The sequence below is a fragment of the Haemorhous mexicanus genome, chromosome 3 (genome assembly GCF_027477595.1).
Source record: "Haemorhous mexicanus isolate bHaeMex1 chromosome 3, bHaeMex1.pri, whole genome shotgun sequence".
NCBI lineage: Eukaryota > Metazoa > Chordata > Aves > Passeriformes > Fringillidae > Haemorhous > Haemorhous mexicanus.
Window position 1 is genome coordinate 15128407 of NC_082343.1, and position 22029 is coordinate 15150435.

Consider the following 22029-nt stretch of genomic DNA (forward strand, 5'->3'; position numbering starts at 1 on the left):
CTGGTTAACCCAGAGTTAACCAGGAACCTGAGTCAACAATCAGTTCTCTGTGATAGCTCAGGGGAAACTCTGAAAGGCATTAGCCCTGCAGTTACCACTGCTTGGAGATAGTAATGACCAGGGGGGGGTATTTCAGTTTCAGTGGAACTGACCCTTCAGAGGGAGCTCTGCTGCTTTGAGGGATTGCCTTTGATGTGGCAGAATACGAAACACACAATGTCTTTTTATGTGGGCCTGAAAACTTGGGCAAATTTGGAGGGACTGTAATACTCTTCATCTGATCAACTAACACAGAGAAATCAATGAGTTTTAGGGTAACCAACCTATTTTCTTTTTCTGAGGTAAGCAAGCATATTCCCAGAAGTATGCTAACCCTGGTCTGGCCTTGGTAGGAATCAGAAAGGATAACAGAGCTTTTAATGTCTTTTGCCTCTGCAGCTGAGCTGCACTCTCAATGCTGCACTGTGGTGTGCACAAAAAGGACACAGCTCTGGGTGAAGGAATGATGATCACTAAAAAAGTGACTTGTCTTACATTTTATGGGATAGTGGATTAGTGAAAAAGAGGTTTTCTTACAGCCTTCCTCTGCTTTTTGCTGCTTGCAGTGTTGTCAGCAAGCCTCACTGGTTTGGAAGAAGTGGAGATGAACTGCCAGTTGCTGTTTCTCATCTCGTGGGTTTGAAGAGCTGTTTCTCACTGACACTGGCCTGAACACTCATTCCTGCGGTAACCACAACAGCATTTTCCAGAGCAAAGGCCACTAAAACACTGTCTGCAGTGCTTGGGGAAAGCTTCAGAATGGAAACTCGGATGGAGCCTGATACTCCATCTGTTTTAGTAATAGTGTCTTGAGCTGAGAAGTAAAATGCATGCAATTAATAAATTTAAATATACTGGTATTTTTTTCTTGCTTTTAGTTCTGAGAACAAAGGGCTAGTTCGTGGTGAGGAGCGAACCCAAAACACTGAAGTATGGACTACAAACTTTGGTTATATCATTTCTGTTAATCAACAGAACAATCTTTGTAAATTCAACTGTGTAAGGATCAATCTTGTTCGTCTCCTTGGCATCCCTTCAGCCCACTTCCTGCATTAGCTTCTGTTAACTCAGCTGTTACTCTGCTTTGAGGTACTAAATTAACTTTGAGCTCTTGTGCAAGAAAGAAGTAGGCAGGCTCCCCCGTGGTGTGACAGTGGGAAAGAACGGAAAAGGCATAACCATGCAAGTTCTGCTGTTTGTGAAGACAGACTCTTTTTCTTCACGTTATGTATTAAGTATTTAAGATGGTAAGTTGGCAGGTACACATTATCTTCAACGATATGGAACTGTACAGCTTGTACCATCTGGCCCTGAGACTGTCAAAACTGAAAAATCTGATTGTGACAGAGCTGCAATAGTCAGAAAACGCATTTCCTTTTTCCCAGTTGACTCTCAGTAGTCTGATCTTTGGTAAATGTCAAGTGTGGAGTTTAATTCTGAGTTTCCTGGCTCTCATGTACCTTCTATTTTAACCAGCTTCAGACATGACTGCTGGTAGGGTTTTATCGTGTGCTAACAACAAGAGGCTGATAAAGGGGAGCGTAGTACACACTTAGGGACTTGCCATAAATACTACAGGCAAACTTAATCTTTTTGCTGATAACGCAGTTCACAAGGAATAGAGATTACAATGTGTAGACTACAATGGTGGCGGTGCTAGCACTGCAGGAACTCCTCATTCTGGTGAGGGAGAGGAGGGAAATGAAGTTCAAAGATTTGGCTGCCCACCCAGTATGACAAATAGAAACTGGTAAGCTGTGTATGTTTGTTAATGAGTACTACAGCTTCCTTGGCAGTTCTGTTTGCTGGAGCTCCTTGCTTTTCCAGGAGCCAGTGGTGTTCCCCGCTGCCAGAGCTTTTCTAGTGGCAGAGACCTGGCATGATGCAGTGGGGTGAAATCACAGAGATGGCTGTTTTCTGGATGCTGTAATATTGCATGTGCTCCCAGGGCTACATAAAGCACATCTGCTGATGTTTTGAATTCCTCAGCTCAGCTCCAGCTCTAATCCCTGCAAGGAAATGAAGGGCTGGGGTGCTGCCTTCCAGGTCACAGAACGTCCCCAGAGAGGGAAGAATAGCTCATGAGGACAGATATGACTGGCAAGAGGGAGCCTAGCACTAGAGCAGGGCCCAGGGTTAGCTACAGCTCAGGGTGTAGCTAGGTTTGCATCTCCACTTGGGCAGTGACCCCAAAAGCCCAGGCCTGGCTCAAGAGACACTGTAAGGGTGAGGCAGAGTCACTGCTGTGCCTGAAACACAAATCCAAAGGCCCTTCCTGGGGACACCTTTCCCAGCTCAAGCCTGCAAGAAAAACAAAGCCCTCTTTGCAAGCCACGGGACTTCAAATTGATATCCCCTCCTTTTAGTGACCTCCTCCTAAACACATCAGTTTGCCCTTAGTAAACTGAAGTCCTAAGGTTCTTGGAAAAAACTCCCAGCTCCTTCCCAGTCTCTCTCATAGCAGGCGTGCCAAAGAGCCCAAGCAGCTCTCTCCTGGCAGCACTTGTTCCCGGCAGCTCGGCCGGCAGCTGTCCTCCCGCCTGCCTGCCCAGACGGTGGCAGGGCGGATCCTTGACCTCCGCCCCGGGATGTCTGGCTGTGCGCTGCACTATGTGCTCTGTGCTGGAGGAGTATCCTTCGCTTGTCCGCGACACTCCCTGCAGCCCTGCTAGAGAGACTCGAGATGTCTGTGTCGGTGCCCCGTAAATGTCCTTGTCACCACGCCTGTTGTGGCTGTGGCAGCACACATCGATCGCGCCAGGTGCCGAAGCGATGGGATGCCCCAAACTGAATGGTTTGTGCCCCCCGCTCCCCAGCGGGGTTTGCGAAGCTTCCGCTCCGCCGCCCGCTGAAACTCCCGGAGGGAGCACATGGAGTCCTCGGTGCACATCTCCTCCCTGAGCTCCGCAGGCCCTCAGAGGAAGGTTAGCAGCTTATGTTCCACGTGGGAATTGGGTTGGTTTTTCCTCAGCCCGCGCTACGATGTCTGCGCCCAGCAGCGACGCACTCATCGCTGCTCAGGGCCTGGCCAGGCTGCGCCTTTGCAGAGCGGCGTGCACAGCGACCAAGGGCTGAGCAGCCGAGACAGCACCGGTGTGCCAGGCACGGCACAGCACCACTGCCTAACCTCGCCAAAACCCCTCCCCTCTGAACCCAGAGAGATAAACCCGAGCTAAACCCCTTGCGAGGAAAACCTGGCTGGGAACATTTTGAAATCCACCCGCCCCCTTCCCACCCGCAGCCCTGCGGGGGCGGGCCGGGGCCTGCGCAGCCGCTCTGGGCGCCTCAGCGAGGGGTCGCTGCCGTTGCTGCCCGGTTCCCCTTGAGCGCTGGCCCTCCTAGCCCAGCAACGCGGTGCTCGGGGCTCTCCGGTCACGCCCACCCCCAGCCGTGAGGCTCCTGCCCGCTTCCCTTCGCTCTTCGGCGGTCTCGGGGCGGGGCGGCCCTCGCTGGCCCGGCAGCAGCGTGGAGGGCCCGAGGCGCGGCTGTGCGAGTGCGGCCCGGCCGGGGGCAGCGCTTCCGCGCTTTTGACTTCCCCGTGTTTGCACCCCCTCCTCCCCGGAGCTCTGGCTGCTCTTGGGCTGCTGCGGTGGCATTTCCCCTCAGAAGGTGGCGAAGGGGTGACGCAACAGCCGTGGCCAGGCCGCGGGGTGCTCGGGCCTTGGCCCACGCCGTTCTCCTGGCTCGCATCATGCCCTGTGTCACTCGTGATGCGCTTCACTGCCAAGGGAGTGGTTTTTGAAATAAGGCGTGAATATTGCCTGAAGGAAAAGGGTAAGAAGCGAGGCCGGGAGGAAGAGAGCCCCCTCACCTGCTGAGCAGGGCAGCTGGTAAGGCCAGTGCTTCTCATCCTCCTGTATCCATCACATTCTGCAGCAGTGCTGCCAACCGGGCAAGCGTGTGCAGGGCAGGCCTTTGGGACATCCCTGGTATCTGTGCATTGCCACCGGGTGAGGGTGGTCCAGAAAAACATCCAATTCCTGCCTGAAAGTATGCCTGTCCTGGCTGCTCACTGAAAATAACCAAGGTAATGGCAAAGGAAACAGGATCTGTGTTTTGTGAGGCTGTGTTGGGTGGCTTTTGTGGCCCTCTTAAAACACATTTCCTGGTTGAGGTTTGACAAAACAGGCTGCTGATTTCAAGACACCCCTACATAAACCTGTTGGGCAAATACCTGCTCTCCACAGGAGGCAGGGAAGGTTGCCAGCTATTACTTGCTTCTCTGCTTGATGGATTTTGAACAAATAGCCTGTCTGGCAGCTTCTTGTAAAGTAAATCTTGCCTTTACTTCTAGGATGTATCAGCCCCTTCCCTGGAGGTCTCCACTGCTGTCACGAGATTCAAGGGCATAATTAGGTGTACTCTTTTTAATTCCTAGAAGAAACTTTTCCTCTGTACCAGACCCAGAAAACAGTGGCATATGTGATGACTGGCTGTTGACATTGGCTAGCATATGCTCTTTGAAAGGTCACTCTGTCCATCTGCCAGATCAGCTGGCCCAAAGCATCTGACTGACCTGTTTGTTTCATTCCAGCAGTCTGGGGCTGACAAACCGTGAAGGAAGAATAAGGGAGTCCTGAAGCAGCAGCTGACTCTTTGCTCTTGGACTTTGTCCAGAGGGACTGTTTGCACATCAGTGCTCTCTCTTACCAGGTATGGCACAGAGGAAATAGTGAATCCCCTTCATTTGTCTGAAGGCCCAGGGCTGAGCCTTTTCTCACAAATACCATGAGTTGTGGTCTCACCATCAGCTTTGGGGGTAGGACTGCTGTGTACTTGCCTTAGAAGGACTAGAGGGAGCTAATCCATAGGAAATTTTTTTTTTTAATAGTTTAATACTGCTTTGTTTTATCTGAGCCTGATAAAAACGTGGTTGCACATGTTGTTAGTCCTGTTGTGGTAAGCCAAGGAAGGGGAGCAGCACAGGCAGCTGGCGGAGACATGCAGGGCTGCTGCAGCTGCCATCAGTGACAGTCTTAAGCTGCTGTGGCAACACACCAGCAGCTCCTATTGCTGTAATTTGCCATTTGCCCTTGGAGGGACAGAATTCATTTGGCTTGTGGTGTGTGTTTTTGGGGTTTTTCCAGACCAGTGAAGGATATAGGTAGTTTAGTTCTTTAAAATACCATTCTACTTAAAAGTAGCACACATCATAAACACAATATTTTAGGAAAGTTTTTTCTTCTCTGTATTCCTTATGCACAGATCTTTTATATTTTGGTGCATGAAGAGCAGTAGAGGAGAAGTTTCCTTTTGTTGGGGGAAGATGATTGTGTATACTTTGTTTTGTTTTTAACCTTCCACTGCCTTTTTCCTGGAATCTTTCTGTGAATGCACAGACCTTTTCCCTCCAAGGCAAAGCAGCTGCTCTTCTCTGCTATCACAGCCATCATCTCCCCTCTCTTCGTTAGTGAGTTGGCCAGCATTTTGCAAAGGTCAGAGGTGCATCTTAGATAAAAGTTTATTCAGCACAGAAGCACCTAAGGAATTATGTTATTTTTTTTAAAATCTGCCTGGAGGTATTTATATTTCAGTGCTAAAGCATTCTGGGGATTTCCTTGCCCACTGTGGCTGTCACATTCCTTATTGATAATACCCCCAAAACAAGAATTTGTTGTCCTAATTTTATAGAAAATAAGATAAAGGTAAGCCTGCAGGGCCACAGGCCATTGCCTGACCACCAGATCTGGATCCTCTGTCTTGTCACTCTTACCCCACTAAGTTTTGGAGCTGCTGGGCTGAGACACTTTAGATCCAACCTCTCCAAAAGAGTTGCCCATTCACTGTAACCCTTGGTGTGGAGTGGCACCAGCCCTGTCTTGCTGTGTGTTCTTTCCCTCTGTGGTGGTGCACTGATTGAGGAAGTTTGATAAAAAGGTGTTGGGATGAGGGGATGCTTCAGCCAAAGCTTTCCAAAGTGCTGAGCACTGATTATATAACACAGCTGGCCTGGTGTCTCCATGCCAGGAAGTGTTTGCCATCCCTGTGAGATTGAGGCTGCCAAGTTGTAAGATGCTTTTTCTTTCTGCTAGCGAACATGAGCCAGGGGGAATTGGTTTAACCCGAGACTTGTAGCAGCATCCATGGAAAGGGACCCTGCAGAGTGTGTTTCCTTTTAAATGGCACACAGAGGACACCCTAAGGGGAATATGCTCCATGGCTTCCTAGTTTTGGAGCCTGAGGCTGTACTTCTGGGAAGCCTCTAGGAAAGCCAGATTTATTGCGGTCTCCTAGTTATCCTGCTTAAGGCTGAGGGCTGTTACCTATGGGGTTTGCTGTTTCTTGTTTGCATCTTTAAATTTGTTTTTATTTTATTAATTGAAGTATGGTTATACTAGAGCAGCTCCTGTCATCTCATAAAGCAGTACAAAAATGCCAGATTATTTGTGCTGACTTCTTGTCTTGGTTTATGGCATATTTGGGAGAGAACTTCTAAAGGGTTCTTCTAGGAAAGCAGATTCAATCGGCTTTTTTCTCTAACTGGTTTGGGAGAAAATACTTCTTCGGAGAAAAGTGGAAAAAAGCTGTTTATTAAACAATAAAACTTAAACAATATTAAACAGTAAAACTTTTTGTTGTTTTAAAAGAGATGACAAACTCAGAAAGTCCATTCCAGGGGTTGCAGTTCAGCTCACTCAGTCTCTTATCAGTCCCTCCAGTGCTGGAAATGCCGCGGCCCAGGCCTGGCCCAGTGGGCCACAGGTGTGAGCTGCTGGTGCTCCTCTGGGTGTTCAGTCCAGAGCAGGTTTGAACAGGTCTAAAGAAAAGGGGTAAAAGGAAAAAACTACAGTCTAGGGAACTTCTTTGCCTCAGCTAGCTAAACTAAAAGCAAAGGAGAGCTCTGTCCCACTGTCTTTCTGTTTGCAGACAACACAGTTCAGGTGCAGGAATGTGGAGGAGTGAGTGCAGTGTCTGAAAACAAACTGCACGCTTCTTCTCTTTTCTTTTTACTCTTTGGAACAGGTCTTAAAGGTGCAGAACTTATTATTCAGCATAAACAGAACAAGACAATTGGGGATAAAAGCATCATATAGTCAACCTAGGACACTTCTGCTTAGATTTTCATGCTCTAAAAACCCAGCTGAGTCTCATTTCTGTCTGCAGTGGGACCATGGAAGAAAAGGAGACGTCACCGAGTCACACCTCAGAGAGCAGCATGTTGGACCTCCCCTCTGTTTGTGACCTAGCAGAGCACTTTCTGCCTCCACATAGCTCTGAAAACAGCCAGGAGCTTTATCCTTCTGGGGATGTTTTTCCCTCTCCACCCACAGGTAACAGCTTGTGCTTCTCCACATGCTCGCTCTTTAGCCAGTGCTTCATCTATGTAGGTGGTGTGTTGCTTGACTGAGTTACTGCAGTCTGATACTGGTGCACCTGCCTGTCATAAACCACAATTTTACCAGAACTGCAGTCTGCTCCAGCTGACTGTGGAACTGTCAGTGGGAACTGTGGGTTGATGGGACACAGGAGAGGAGCTCAGAGAATGCTGTCAGCTGCTAATGTTCTGCAATACTCTTCATGTAAGTGTTCTCAGAAGGACAGCTAATATGTCCTTTAGACATCAGAAGTAAACACTGTCACAAAATACCAGTCAGTAGGAAGAGTTTTTAAACTTTTCCCTGTGTTTTTCATGTGCTCATCACGAGCTCAGGATGTGGCCTCGTTACCCCTTTACTTTAATAATAAATAATAATAATAATAATAACAACTGAGTCTTTGCGTGTGCTAATGACAATAATGTGGTGAGGACTGCTTCAATTCAACTCCTCACTTGAAAGAGGACTGGCTTCTGCAGCAGTAGTGTTTTAGGTCAGCCACTACTCCAGATTCTTAGAAGTAATGTTACAAATTGTTTATCTAAGAAGATAAGGGACAGCTGGCAAGAAATGTGAGATCAAAATGTGCTGGCCCAATGGCACTTCTTGCCATATATTCATGCTGGCTGGAATGAAGGTTCTAGTGAGTATGTTTAATATTGAGGGGAAAATAAGTTCTGGTCAACAAATAATGTGTGGAGAGGATTTGTCAAGACACCTGAGCAGGTAAAATGTCACTGACAACATTTCTTGTTGCTTTGGAATCTTAAGTAGTGTTAAAGTAGGGTTTGGCTCCTCTTTTTACTCTAAAGTGGTTTTCTGTGGCCTGCTTCCAAGAAATTAGCTTGAAATTCAACAGGTGAGTTTCTTGCAGTGGGAATGGCACTGATTTTGTGCTGGACAGGTAAGCAGTGGGATCTACTAACTGATCTCTCTCAGCTGATGCTGACTGATTGCTCATGCACTTGCCTTCAGCTCTATGTGTGAGACATCCAGAACCGTAATAGAATCTGCCAACAGTAGAGACCAAGCCTTGCTTTTGTTTTTCACACAGACCAGAAAGTCACATGTCTTATGTTAATAATGATGGGAATCTGCTGTTAACATCTGCTTTAAAGCATAGCACTTACACATTCCATGAACCTTGTTGCACTAGAGTAATAGCATATCTGGTTTGAGGTTTTGCTTTATTTTTGTGCGTAAGAGTAGTGAGCAGCACTACAAGGAATGTCCTGAGCTGGCCTTTTCCACTGTCATGCGAAGGGAGGATGGAGAAGCTGCTCTGATAGTGAGACAGGCTGGAAGGCATTTGTCTACTCAGGTTTCACAAGCCCTGTGTGGAAGGTATGAAGCAATCCTGGGAGCTGTGAGGCAGTTCCTGGGATGTGTTGCTCAAACACCATTTTGTGTGGCTCAGGGCAGCTGGCCTTGATTGCTGTGTTGAATGGGACACATGGAATAACTGCATGACCACTTGGCAGTCCCAGGAATGTCTGAGGCTTAGTGGGAGCAGCACATGCGGAAATGACAGTGCTGGGGGAGTGTTTGTGGGGCGTGTGTGGAGCAGGCAGCTGAAGCTCAGCACCAGGGTATGCTGAGAGGCCACATCCTGCCTCCTGGCTGTCCCTAACACCCCTGGTGCCACTGTGGATTCCATGTGTGCTGAGGAGGGCAGATGTGGCCCATGAACCCTCCCCTTCATTGATTTTTGTAGAGACTGCTTGCAACTGAAACACTTAGCAATAACTCTGGGGTGGTGCAAAGGGAGTGAAAAAATCCTGTGCTCCTGGAGTGAAAAAATCCAAGTGTCACAGGATAACCAGTTAGTGCTCTGAACATCTTGGTACTTTTCTCCTCACAAAGCATCAAACCAATATACATACCCACTTAAACTATCTCTTTTGATGCAACTTCAGCATTCCATTGAGTTTGGTCACTGTGGCAGAAGAGACAGGAAGATGGTTTTAGAAACAGACTGTCCATGTCAGATATTCTTGGAAAAGCAAGTTCTGCCAAATGTATCCTGGGAAAGGAAGCTCCTTTGTTTTGTCACAAGGCATTGAGAACTGCTGCTGTGGCACTATGTAAGTGGGAAGAGTGGCTGTGGGTTACACCCCACAGTATGACCAACAGACTGGGACTTGGGCAGGATGGATGGGGATCTTCCTTAGTGATTCAAAAGCATTTCCAAAAGGCCCATAGGTCTCTGGGAATGTGGCAGCTTCCTTAGGAATGAAACAGACTGACAGGACAGGCTGTGTTTTCTGCCGTCTGCCACATGAACTGGACTGAGACTGACTGAAGTACCACATCATCTGTGCCTCAGGAGGTGGAAATGGTCATGGGGTATTCCTACTGCCTGAGGCACCAGGAACAGGTTTTATTAGTCTAGAGATGTTCCATCACTTCTAATAGCAGAAGATAGTACTCATTAGCCATGAATACAGGGCCTTCTGAAAGCAGGCATCCCCAGGCAAGGAAACAGTAGTCCTGTAGGCACATTACTAAATCTCTTAAATGGTTTATAAATTAGTGGTTTTATGATTGGTGTGGAAGTGAGGGTTCTGCTCTTGCAAGAGGCATTGATACTTAACTTATTGTCATAGTGAGTTCAAGTGTCTAAGTGGTGATAGAAAATTAAATGGGATCAGTAAACACTTCAGTATTCTTCATCTTTTTTAATCCCATACTGGAAGATAATTTTTAAAAATTTAATTGTTTATAATTTTTTTAATCTGCATCACTCAGTTGCTCAATACACCAGGAAGACCTTACCACTTCCTCTGGATTAGGAAAAGTTGCCAGCAAAAGTTCTTACTTGGCAGGCAGCACTCAAGTGTGTGTGTGGGAAAGCCTTAAATCAGGGCACTGAACCAGAGAGTACCAGGGACAGTGGAAAAATACTATTTCCCTGGAAAAATTGCAACCTGAGGAAGTGTTAGAGAATAATCAACGGTGTGCTCTACAAATTGGTAGAGCACAGGATTCTGGGCTCGGCCCATGCTCTGTGGTCAGGCAGAACTGGATTTGCCAGTGCAGCCCTGGAGAAATTCTCCTAAATTTGAAGCAGCATTTGAGTTCAGCTGTGGAATCATGCCTGGGAGACTGCCTGTCTGAAGCATGGGTAAAGCTCAGTCCCATGTCCTGTCATGGCCCTTCCTAGGGCTTGTCATCTTGGGCAGATGGGTCTCCCTGTTTGTCCTGTAGCCTCTTCCTTCGTTGTTTTTTCTCTCTAATGAAAAGCTGTGTTCTAAAATGGAGGGGTGGACAGGGTCACCCAGTGGAAGAAAATGGTGTGTCACAGGAACAGAGAAAATAAAAGAAGGGTGATGTTAGGAGAGAGAGGATGACAGAGTTTCCTGTAGGCTTGAAGAGACCTGCAAATATCTAAAAGCTGGCTGGCTTTTTTAAAAAAAAGCAAAATTATTTAAAGCTACCTTGGGAAGCTAGAGGTGTTCAACCTTTAGTTGCCTCTCCAAAGACACTACTTTTGTTCCTGCAGTTTGTTTCAAGTTTGAGCCCAGGCCTACCTTTAGTTATTTTCCATGGGCTTCCCTGACCTTTGTAGTGCAAGGAGAGTCTCAGGCTGCTCCTGGATGTGCTTATTATTCCTGGTTGATCCTTAGTGTTGGTACACAGTGGGAAGTCAGCTCAGGGAACTGGCCCAGCTTTCTGGGCAGCCATGTGAATATTTGTGTGGATGAAGTGGGGACAGCTCCTCTTCCTGGCAGCAGCACAGGTACAGCCAAGATCCAGTGCTCTGCAACGTGTCCTGGCTTTCACAGGTATTACAGCCTTTCCAGGATGGTGGTTTCTGAAAAATGTGGTGTTGGGCTATGAATCTCTTCTCCCATGTGGGTAGCCAGGCTGTAGGTTCTGTGATCAGTTGTGGGGTGCTGTAGGCTTTCTTCAAAAACAGTCCATTTGGAACAGGTCATGAGAGCGTGGGGGAAATGGGACAGAACATTTCACTGGGGACACTCTGGCTTCAGGCACATCAGTGAGCCTGGGCCGTGGCACTGCTGCTGAACTTGCCTGTCAAATCAAGGGGACATTTGGTCACAAGGTTATCCTAGTTTAAAAGATAAGGGGTTTGGACTGTTCCTGTTGCTTTCTGGGTTTTCAGGTATCCAAGCAACTATGTTAAAACAAAGCAGGGATTTTGAACCTGTTAACACAGCTGTCAGTTTTACATGCAATTGGGATTCCTCTGGAAAAAAAATGCTACATGTTCCCAGTGAATTTACATGCCCAGTTTTGTGGTGGGTTGCTGTGTCTTTTATTAGCAACTGAGGAGTGGTGCTGATGTTGGTACATGTGTTCTGACTTGCCCTTAAATGCTCTCTACCTTAAATACTCTCTGTTGTGTCCTCTGGCCCATCAGGTGATACTTAATCTGTTTTGCAGAAGTGGGTTTGTGTTTACTGAAGAAGTCCAGCGTGGCTTCTGCTTTTCCTGCCTGGGAATTGTTCACAAGTGTTGATGTAGAAGCTGAAAATTTCTGAAAGGAGTGTGTTTGGTCACATCAGCAGCAGCCTTTTAGGGCTGGCTCTTGGTGGGTAATGGGAAGTTCAGTTCAGCCCAGAACTCGGCGCTCATTGTTTGGTGTAGAAATTACAGCTTGGCTGTTTGAGCTGCCACTACTGCCAAAAATTGCCAAATTTCCAAAATAGCTTTTTTGTTTGGCTAAAGACTTTTATATATAGTCTCTTCAAGAGGTCTGTGTAACTTCATAAATCCAAAAGGTGTGTGATGTTTTAAATCACTTTCAACTGAGCTAAAGCTGAGCTAGAAAGGGCTCTCAAGTGCACTCCAGGTCAGATACAGAAACTTCTGATAGTCTCCTATGCCTAAAAAAATATTGATCACACTGAGAATATAGTTTAGGTTTTGGTTTGCTTAGAAGGTGAAGGGAGGGGGCTGTTCACAGGTGCTTTGTGATGGGAAGTTTCTTCTTTGACTGCAGGAAATTAACATGCAAAACCACTTCCGTTTGAGCTGTGGTCTCAAACAACAGAGCTAATTATTATTAACCATATAGCAACAGATTTTTTTTTTTTTTAACCAGTGTGTTGCTTTGAAATTGGTTAAGCACAGTGCTTGCCTTGACCGTGGTGAAGAACGTAGTCCCTGTTTTGGGAATTTGTGGATTTTACCGGTTTTGGTTTGTTTCCTGCTGCCCTCTAGTGCTCAATGTTCCCCATTTCTGATTTCACCAGCCTGGCAGGCTTAAAACTTTAGAGGGTTTTTTAAGTGATGGTTTTTAATCAAGTGCACTCTCAAGTATGACCAAAATGTTAGATTTTCTTAGACTCCAGTCTTATCAAGAGGAAAAAGAAAGGCAAAATGTTTCAATGCTGTTAATTTTGTACTGATGGCATGGGGCACTGGACTTGAAGTTGTGCAGCTCCACGGAAGTTAAGGGCAGGCTCTTCAGTGGGTGACTCCATGGCTCTGGTGAGTTTGGCATCACCAACCTTACAAGCATCTCTTTGTGACCCAGTTGTGTTGAGTACTGGATGAAAAGGCAAGGTGGAATTTATGCCAGCTGACATAAAAGGAATAGAGGGAAACTGCACATCACACAAAAGAAAGCACTGGGAACCAATGGGTCACTGTAGGTCTTAGATCTTGTGGAAGTTAATTTTTCAGGGATGTGTTACTTAAATCATATAGCCAAAAGTAAATCCTAGAACAGAAAAAGGCAATGTTTTATTCTTCACAGTTTGAGGAAGAAAACTGGTCCTTTTTGAGGAGAATTAGAGCACTCTGCATACATCAGGGAAAAAACTGAGACATGTGCCTTGCCTTTTAGACTTTAATGCTTCAGAGTACCTCTGTGTTCAATGAAAGGGAACAGTTTGTTTTAGACCGTTAATAATTAGAAATCAACTACAGAGAAAATGCTTTAGTAAGAGACAGGGAATTGTACTACTGCACTGAAGTTCTCTGATTCGATTCTGTGTTTCTCTGCATGAAGGGGAGCTTGGGAGTTTGTCTCTTGGGAAGGAGAATTTGTTTTGCTTCTTATTACCCTGCTCTGATTTTGATTGGTAATAAATTAATCTAATTTCCCCAAGCTGAATCTACCACAATGGTATTCAGTGAGTGATCTCTCTGTGTCCTTATTTCAACTCATGAACCTTTTGCTGTATTTCTTCACCTCTGTGCAATTGTGGAGGGGAGTGTGTCTTTGGGGCATCCAGTCAGGGTCATACCACCACACCATCAATGCCAGACAGTGGGACCTGTCAGGTGTGTAGAGCTCTGTCTGCCCTCTGGTGGGACTGGGAGCTTTTAATATCTCTTTGTTCTGCCAAGGTGTCAGAATCCCAGTGGGCCATTTCTTCCTAACCTTTATTTAAATTGTCATTCCAGCCTGGACTTTTAGTTCTGTCATCCCAGCTATCAATGTTTGTCCTTTGCTGTGACCTAATCCAATTCAGACTGCAGTAATGTCATTATGGCAATTGTTCCTAAGGTAGCTGTGAGGCAGCTTTGTACATGTTTGTGCAAATGTTGTTTTATCTTACCAGGCCAGTGCTGTTTTATCTTACCTGTGAGCATTAATCATTTAAATGAGAAGGAATTAAATCCTGTAAATAAATGTCAAGATTTTTTTCAATGGGCAAGAATGGACAAGACTTTGTTAAATTCTTTATTAATAATTTTTCATCCTCTGAAGTGCAGATGTGGAGTCCTTTGAGCTGGAAATCTCAACTTGGGAACAGAAGCTGTTCAAATAAGGGTTTTACAGGGGAATAATAAATTCATCCATCATTTGCAATCACTATAATGCCATAAAATATTATGAGAACAATGAACAATTTCCAAGCTAGTAAAAGAAGACCTCAGGAGTTCTTCCTGACTGGTATCAGGCTGAGATGGGGATGTCTTTGGGAAGCCAGATGCTACTGGCTCTGTGGAGCTGCAAAATACAGTGCAGATGTGTCTAAAAAGCTGCTCCTTGCTTGGGTTCTCCTTTATGGGTGCTTCCCTGGGCTTCCCCATTCTGCAGATACTTGCTTATCACATATGTAATGCAAAGTTTCTCCTGTGCTTGAAGCTGCTTTTGCAGCCCTGCTCAGGCTTTTCAAAGTAATGATGTCTGTTCCTTGCCCATGGAAGTCATCAGTGGAGGGGATTCTATCCTGGAGCAGCTGGATGTTGGCACTCAGCTGAGGCTGCTGGAGGCAGCAGAGTGGTTACTGAATCCTCACCCTGTAAAACAAAGGTTCACTCAGGATGGCTGTCTCCACTACACTGAGCTCCTATTTGAAACACACTTGCTGTAAATTGTCTCTAGTTGGGCCCCAGAATTTCCAAGGAAAGACTGTGTTAGCAGGGCTGTGTGGCACTGGGTGGCCAGCATGAGAGCCATGGCATAGGACAGCATTTCAGCAAATGGATAACATTCCTTGTTAGTCCCTCAAGAGCATGACTCCAGAGTGCACTAATGGCTGTGACTGCAGTTTCACACACTGGGTTTGGTGCTCTTCCATTTTTCTGTGTGTGGCTGCAGGGGATCCACTGGATGCTGCAAGCCAGGGAGTCTGGCTTATTACAGGCAGGCAGATCAGAGATTCTTATTTCCATGGGACAGTTATTTTAGTCCAAAGCTGTAGAGGAAATTATTCAAGTTCCATTCTTTTCTGAAACAGATAAATGCCTTGTTTACACTTATCTGTGCAATCTTGCCCAGGGACTGCTTTTACCACCTGCTTCTGCTCAGGTGCTGGCCTTGAGCCATTTCCTTCTCACAACCACATTTGAAAGCTCAGGCTGATCTTGTAGAGATCTTTCATCTGCTTCACTGCCCAGCTCAGCTCCCTTTAGCATTATTGTGGCTCTGTGCAAAGGTGCTGAAAGGATATGGGTTGAATGAAAGGGCAGGATTCAGCAAAGGGAGGGAGGAAATTAGACTGTCAGGTTGAGGGAGAGATCAGAAATCCTGTGCAGAGGGGGTTGTGCTGTTTAATCACTAAGTTTTGGTTAACTCTGTCATTATTTTGAAGTTCGGGAGCCGTGGAACAATCCCTGATGTAACTGTGGGGCTAGAAGGGTGTGGGAGGATGGATAGCAATGACATCTCCATTGATGCAGAGAATATTTTGCATGTGTGTGTGAGCTCATTACCCATCACCTGGGGTTACCATGTTAACCATTCAATACATTTCCTCTTTTTCAGGCAAGTGATGGTTTTATATGCTGAATTCCAAGATAACCTTCCATAGATGCTTCTTACCATTGAAAAGTGACTGTTGATCAGTGTATTTGTGTTGTGTTGGGTCCAGGTGTCCATAAAGTATTTCACCAAGCAGTGTGCAGAGTGCTGGGAGAATGTCCCCTGCTTTCCTGCTGTAGTGGAGAATTTGTGTGCACTTGTGTCTAAACAAGGATAATATGAACCAGATTTCAATGTATCTATGAACAGTCAGTGCTCAGTGTTCGAAACGCTGGAAGGCAAAGAAGCTCACTTTACTACTGCGCAGAAAAAGGGTTTAAAAAAAAAAAAGGCAAAACAAAGAAAAACCCTTTAGGATGTGTTTTTAGCTTTAAAACCATGCAAGAAGTTTTCACTACAAGATTGACAAACATGAGAGTTACACAAGGGAAAAAAACCAGAGGGGAGAATGATTTGTGCTCACAGAGGGAACACAAAGGGGTTGGACTATGGTTCCTGCAGACCCTCCTGTAGAGTGTCCAGTTAGACTTGTCCTGTTTTCTTTCTGCTTTTAGAAAGAGAAGTATCATTTGTAGGAAACAATTTCAATGAAACTCCCAATTTTTCTTAACAGCTGGAGAAGAGAAGCTACAAAGCAAATCTCGAGGCCTGTAAACCAGGGTAGTAATTTTTCTAACAAAGTGCTTCAATAATGCTGTAATAGCAGTTGTGAAACATTCTCATGTGTGCATGAATTGTTCTGTTTACTTTGGAGGGCAAGAACTTCAGTACAGCTGAAATACCTCCACAAAATGCCTTATTTTTTCCCAGGGAGAAAGGAAAGTACATGCCATGAATCCTTAGTAATTGAAATCACTGTGGAAAGCTGCAAAGGGCTGTGGCTGTTCCTGTTACCTGGACATGTGTTCATGGCATCTTTCTATCAATGTTAAATTTTGTGGGGGGCTCCCAAGATGTTGGCTCCTTTCTTGTATAATAGAGTTGCTCTTTGCAGCTTGGTATTATGGTTTTATTGTAGTGCAGGTGATGCAAGAATGACCCAAGATCATTGGGTGTCAGTGCTGAGCAGCCAGCGAGTGGCAAAACATGGAATGCCTGTGCTGACATCTAGTGTGAAACCAGCATTGCCCTTCCCTGCTGTCTGCAGAACCTGCCTTGGTGTCTCAGCTCTGTCACTTAGCTGTGGTTGGTAAATATCTGTGAAAGTGCCTTAAAAATGGCAATTTAAATAATGGGGGATGTCAGGATAGGGCAGAAGAAAATTGCAAATTGGCTTGGAATGCCATGTTGAGGCCTGTGCTAGCTCTCTGGGATATTTCTTTGGTACATGGAGCTGTGGGGTCACCCACGCTAGCAGCAGTACTTGGGGAACAGAAGAACGATTGCATTGGCCTGAAATGCAGCTGTACTGAGGCAGAGAGCCCAGGTAAATGGTGGTACAGAGCTTCCAACAAACTCTGAGCTTCACACATTTGTTCATTGTTCTGGGATATCTCACCTGCTGTCCAGTTGTGAGTGGTGTTTGTGGTTCAGAGGGCAGTGTGATGTTCTGCTTATACACAATGCATAAATAAGAAATGTCACTCCTCAAGTCTCTTTAAAACCTCTTGTTTTCTTAACTATTAGTAAGATTTCTCTCTTTTTTTTTTCCTGGTCTGATTCTAAACAAAGGGGTTTTGTCTTGTAATTTATTAGATTTACCTGTCCTGATACACAAAACACCTTGGTGGATCCTAATTTTGGGCACCAGTGATCAAATATGCGTGGTCTGATTTTTTCATTTTTGCTGGGAAGCTTTCCTCACATTTAGCTCTCAGTTATTCAGATGTTTTTTCAGATGTACCCTGTGACTGTGTGGTAGAAAAATCATCTGGAGTTTATTGGACCCAAAAGGGCCTGCACTGGCAGTTGTTAAAATGCAGCAACAGGAAACAAGATACATCTGCCCTGATTGCTGTGGTCCCTTATTGCCTCTGAATTTATTCCCTGCGTTTAAAGCTTCTTTAGGAGCTGCTGTGAACTAGCAACAGAAAAACATGTTTCGGGGAATCCTCTGTGCCTAGTGGAAGGGAGGAGAACAGAAAAGTTATACTGATGTTGTTTAAATGAGAAGCTGTGCCCCTAGGATGCTGCTTAGTGTAGAGGGCAGACTTGCTGCTGTTAAAGCATGGAGATTGTTCCTACCCAATTTGCCATGGCAGGTTTGAGTGAGCTGAGCAGGAGGCTGTGGGCAGGATGCCTCTGTTCCATGTGCTGAGTAGAGCTCAGGGTGGATGCCTGGAATGCTGCAGGGGATGCTCCATAGCTGGGTTGAGGATGTAGGATTTAGCAATGCTGCCTGCCATTACCCTCTTCTGGCTGCTGGGCCTTTCTGTCTGCAGTGATGTGGCTTGGATTAATGCCAGGATTGTGGGGGTCATTGTGGTCCATTTTCCCTGGATTTGTGTGCAGTTATTTGGTCCCTGCCTTTACATTCACATGCTGCTCTCCATGTTTCCTGGCTTCCCCTCTGTAACATCTGGCTTATGCCACACCACATGGATTGAGCCCAGTTGAAGTGTTCCTAAAGCCTCACAGCTCAGACTCCTATCAGCACTTACCTGTGGGACATCTGGCAGTGAATTTAAATTAGATCTGGGTCTTAAATCAGGCCTCATTTTTCTTCTTTTTCTCTGGTTTATTTCACTGAGATCACTGGTGTGCAACTGATGAGGCTGCAGCATAAGAAATAGTGAGTCATAGCCCCTTAGCAGCAGACTGCAAGTATAAAATACAGCACACTTCATCATCCACAATATTTTTTGAAACAAAACAACACAGCCCAGTGATTCAGCATCAGTGTGGGTTGCAGTACATGAAGGTTTGTCCTGGAGTTCTCCTGGACAAACCTTCTGATTTCTTCCTTCATTTCATGAGTTTAACAACCCCCCACCCTACTGTCCTCCCTCTTTGTGTTGTGTTGTGTTCTGTAGATTCCATAGTAACTGGGCCTCATATGCATGGATATCTCTATGCCTATGAAATCTCCTCCCAGACAGATGGAATGCTGTCAGGATGAGCAGTGCTGCTGCCTTTCCAGCAAGGCTCCATGCTAGGGGTTTCTCTGTGAAGGGTGGCAGGCAGCTGGTTATTTATTGCTGCAATAAGCACTGGCAAGCAAATGACAATATTTTGTGCTGTGTGCTGCTTGCTGTTCTTTTTAGCATGCCCAGGGATTTCTGGCTATGCTCTATTTGTGTTCACTCTGGGTAGAGGTGGAAGCAAGTGAGGGCTTGAGTTTTGCAAGTTCTATAAATGTAGCACTGCCTGTGTCAAAAAGGTTATCTTACTCCAAAAGTTATTTGGGTTTGTGAAGAAGGTAAACCCTTTGCATTCCTGCCTTCCATAAGTGCCTACAGACTGCTTTATACAGCTCCAAGTAATGAAATTATGCATGTCAGTACTAAAGGAGGTCCCAGCTTTCTGCAGACTGCAGTGTCTGACAGGAATAGTTTTGGGGTCTTGTGTGCGTGGGTTTTGTGGTTGTTGTTGTGTGTTGTTGTTGGGTTTTTTTAGTTAGTTAGTTTGTTGGGTTTTTTCGTTTCTTAATCTGCAAATAGGAGACAAAAACCAGAAAGACTAAGCCTGGGAAAACAGACAAATATACTCTAATGTCTTCTAGATCAGTGGAGGCTTTGGTACTCTCATAATGGTCTGTTTTTATGCATGTATTTCTGTCTCAATAATGCAAACATTTTCTTTTTTTTCTATTTTAAAAATTAAATTTAAACCAGTAATGATCTCAGCAGGAATCTGAATATTGGTTCTGTGTCTGTTGGACGAAAAGGAAAGGCAGAAGAATCAAAATCAGTCACTTCTTACACAGCAGGTAATTAGATTTTAAAACTCAGTGCAACAGGAAATCATTGAGGCAAAGAGTTTAGCAGTGAAATAAAAGGTGACTTTGCACTGATGTGGGTAATAAGAGCAAGCTCAGTCAGCAGTTCGTGCTGATACAAATATTGCTGAGGTATTGAATACATCTGATGGTGTTTCAAGGCTTTTATTAATCTCATAGATTAATAATTCAATTAATTAATTTAATAACTAATTAATTTCAAGTTGCAGGTCACACCCACATATCCCCACCACGAGGTTGCCACCTAGAACAGACCACAAGTGAAGGGGACATACCAAACTAGAAACTGATCTAATCCTGCCTGGTACCTCCTTCCTTTCCCCTTTAGAAAAGAGTATTCCTGTTCTGCAGGTGGAAAAGCTGAAACCAATGCTGTCATAGGTACAGCTCTTGCCTTCACTAGACTGTACCTCTTAAGCACTGTTACTTAAAAAGAAGTCCTTGGGTAAGATGTCCAGAATCAGGAGCAGAAGGGGATTGTTGGACTAGAGAAGCAGGCAAGGCAGAGATGAAGGAGGGGAAAAATTTTTTGGGGTCCACAGTGTAGGTTGTATTTGTGTATGTGTAAATTTTACAGTGGTGTTTTACTTTATTAATGAATAACCACAGATAGATAAACCAATACTACAGTAACTTGTACAGACCTAAGGAATACTCATCTTTGATATGCTGACCCAATGCCTAGCCCAAGTCCTTCTGTACTATTCATAATACAAATTTATTTTGAATTCAATTATTTAAGCAGTTATTGTCTATTAAGATTGCAAAGAAGTGTATCATCTCTACTTCTGGTCATGGTGCAGCACAGGTGGACTCTGTTTCATGATATCTTACCATTCAGTAGCAATTTCTTGAAAGGATGAACATTCTGCTGAAGAGCTGAATTGAAGCAGAATCTGATTTACAGAGCTACCATCTGCAATCCCAGCTGAATTTAACATTGTTCTACATTGCTGCTTCTCTAGATGTCTAATGAGGTTATTTCTAGGTTAATTTTTCTCCTGATGCAGTCTCAATTAAAATGTAAAGAAAGCAGCAGAAGTCACAAAATGAAATAACTTGAGAAGATCCATTTTGTGCTGCACCAGTGCTTTGTGGTAGGATGTTTGTTACAGCTGCTAATTATTATTTTGTATGAGGCACTTGCCTGATAGCATCTGTGTGTGTGTGAATCATCTGCAGAGCCTGTGACAGCATTCCAGAAGTGAAGCTAGCTCTAGTGGCTGAGATATTGAGTTTGTGCCAGTGAGTTTCATTCCTGGGTTGGATTGAATGGAAGGAAATATTAGGATTCTTAAGCCCAGAAATCTTGGAATATAAATGGAAATATGTTTGCATTGTTAAGAAATCACCTATTGCTATTTAGCTTTCAACAACCTGCTGACAGTTAATGGAGACAATGAAGTATTTCTGATGTAACTCTAGCTGGGATTTTTTTGATTTTGAAGAATGATTCTTTTGCAGAAGATTAAAGCAAAAGTGAGGTTGATAGTTGGGTGTGATACTCAGAATGAAAGCATCATGCTCCATAATCATCAGCTGTGAGCTTCAAATCTACCAGGGTGAGTTAGACCACGTGGTGAGAGAGGGTGATGCTGTATTCTTGGCAAATGAGATTCTTCATGCAAAAAACAGAGTGCTGGGTTTGCCTGTGCTCTTCCCACACACTGCACAAAATAGTCAATCATGTAAATTCTTCAGGACTTCTCTTTTATTAACAATATCTGGCAGTGAAATATTTGTAGATGAACCTTTGATTATGGATTAATTGCTATCTCTACAGCTGCTGAAGAGTTAGAATGAGGGGATATTAAACCTAGTGGCATCTTTCAGGCAATAGTTTGTCTTTAAAGCATGTGGCTGGTTTAAATACTTCAGTCTAACAACCTGCTTTGTTACATCCTGCGTTTGCCAAAATCTTTCTCCCCCATCACAGTACAAAGCCACTGTGCTCTCTCTAGATGCCAGTGCCCAACTGTGTGTTGAAGTGTGAAAGCCTTTGCTTTCTGAACAGGAAAGCTCCACAGTTTCCCCTCTCTTGATCCTCCTGTCAAGTAAACAAACAAACCAGTTTAACCACTTCTTATTATGATTTCAGAAGGAAATCCTTCAGAGAGGATCTGCCAGAGTGTCTCACCTGTTGACTACAGCCAGAATATGCCTTTCCAAAGTGGTGCTAAATGAATGTGTAGGGATCAAACTGAGCCAGATACTCTTGCAGCAAAGCCATGAAAAGAAACACATTATTTCATGCCTGCACTATTGGAACTAGAGCCAAATTTGGCCTCCTTAGAAATACTGCAATTCTATGTGCCACAAGATCCTGCTCATCTCAGTTCCTGTGGGATCTTGGAGCAGGTATTAAGGCAAGAGTGATCCCAGAACAGTGGGGTGATCAAATTAGAGGGAACACAGGAAGCTTTCTTTGGTTTAGCAGCCTCAGTGGAGGCATTTACTTGAACCTTCCAAGCTTTTTGAAGCCTTGCCAGGCAGTAGCTGGGCCTTCCCTTTCTCCTCACCTCTCAAGCAGACCTCTGTAGCTTTTCTCAGCCAGTAAGTTATTAGCTTGCTGCAGCAATCTGGTTCCCTCA

The 22029-nt window shown here is 44.9% G+C and overlaps 1 protein-coding gene across 3 annotated transcripts in view; it reads left to right on the forward strand.

The window, feature by feature from the left end:
- The first annotated feature begins 3328 nt into the window (after positions 1-3328).
- Positions 3329-22029, forward strand: part of SHLD1 (shieldin complex subunit 1) — a 39507-nt gene continuing 20806 nt past the window's right edge. The window contains exons 1-3 of one of the 3 annotated variants that reach the window (XM_059840946.1): positions 3329-3869; positions 4574-4692; positions 7144-7310. In XM_059840946.1, the coding sequence (XP_059696929.1) occupies positions 7151-7310 (160 nt within the window). In that variant the 5' untranslated portion in view covers positions 3329-3869; positions 4574-4692; positions 7144-7150. The remainder of the gene's footprint in view (positions 3870-4573; positions 4693-7143; positions 7311-22029) is intronic. The other 2 variants (XM_059840947.1, XM_059840948.1) reach the window with 2 other exon arrangements.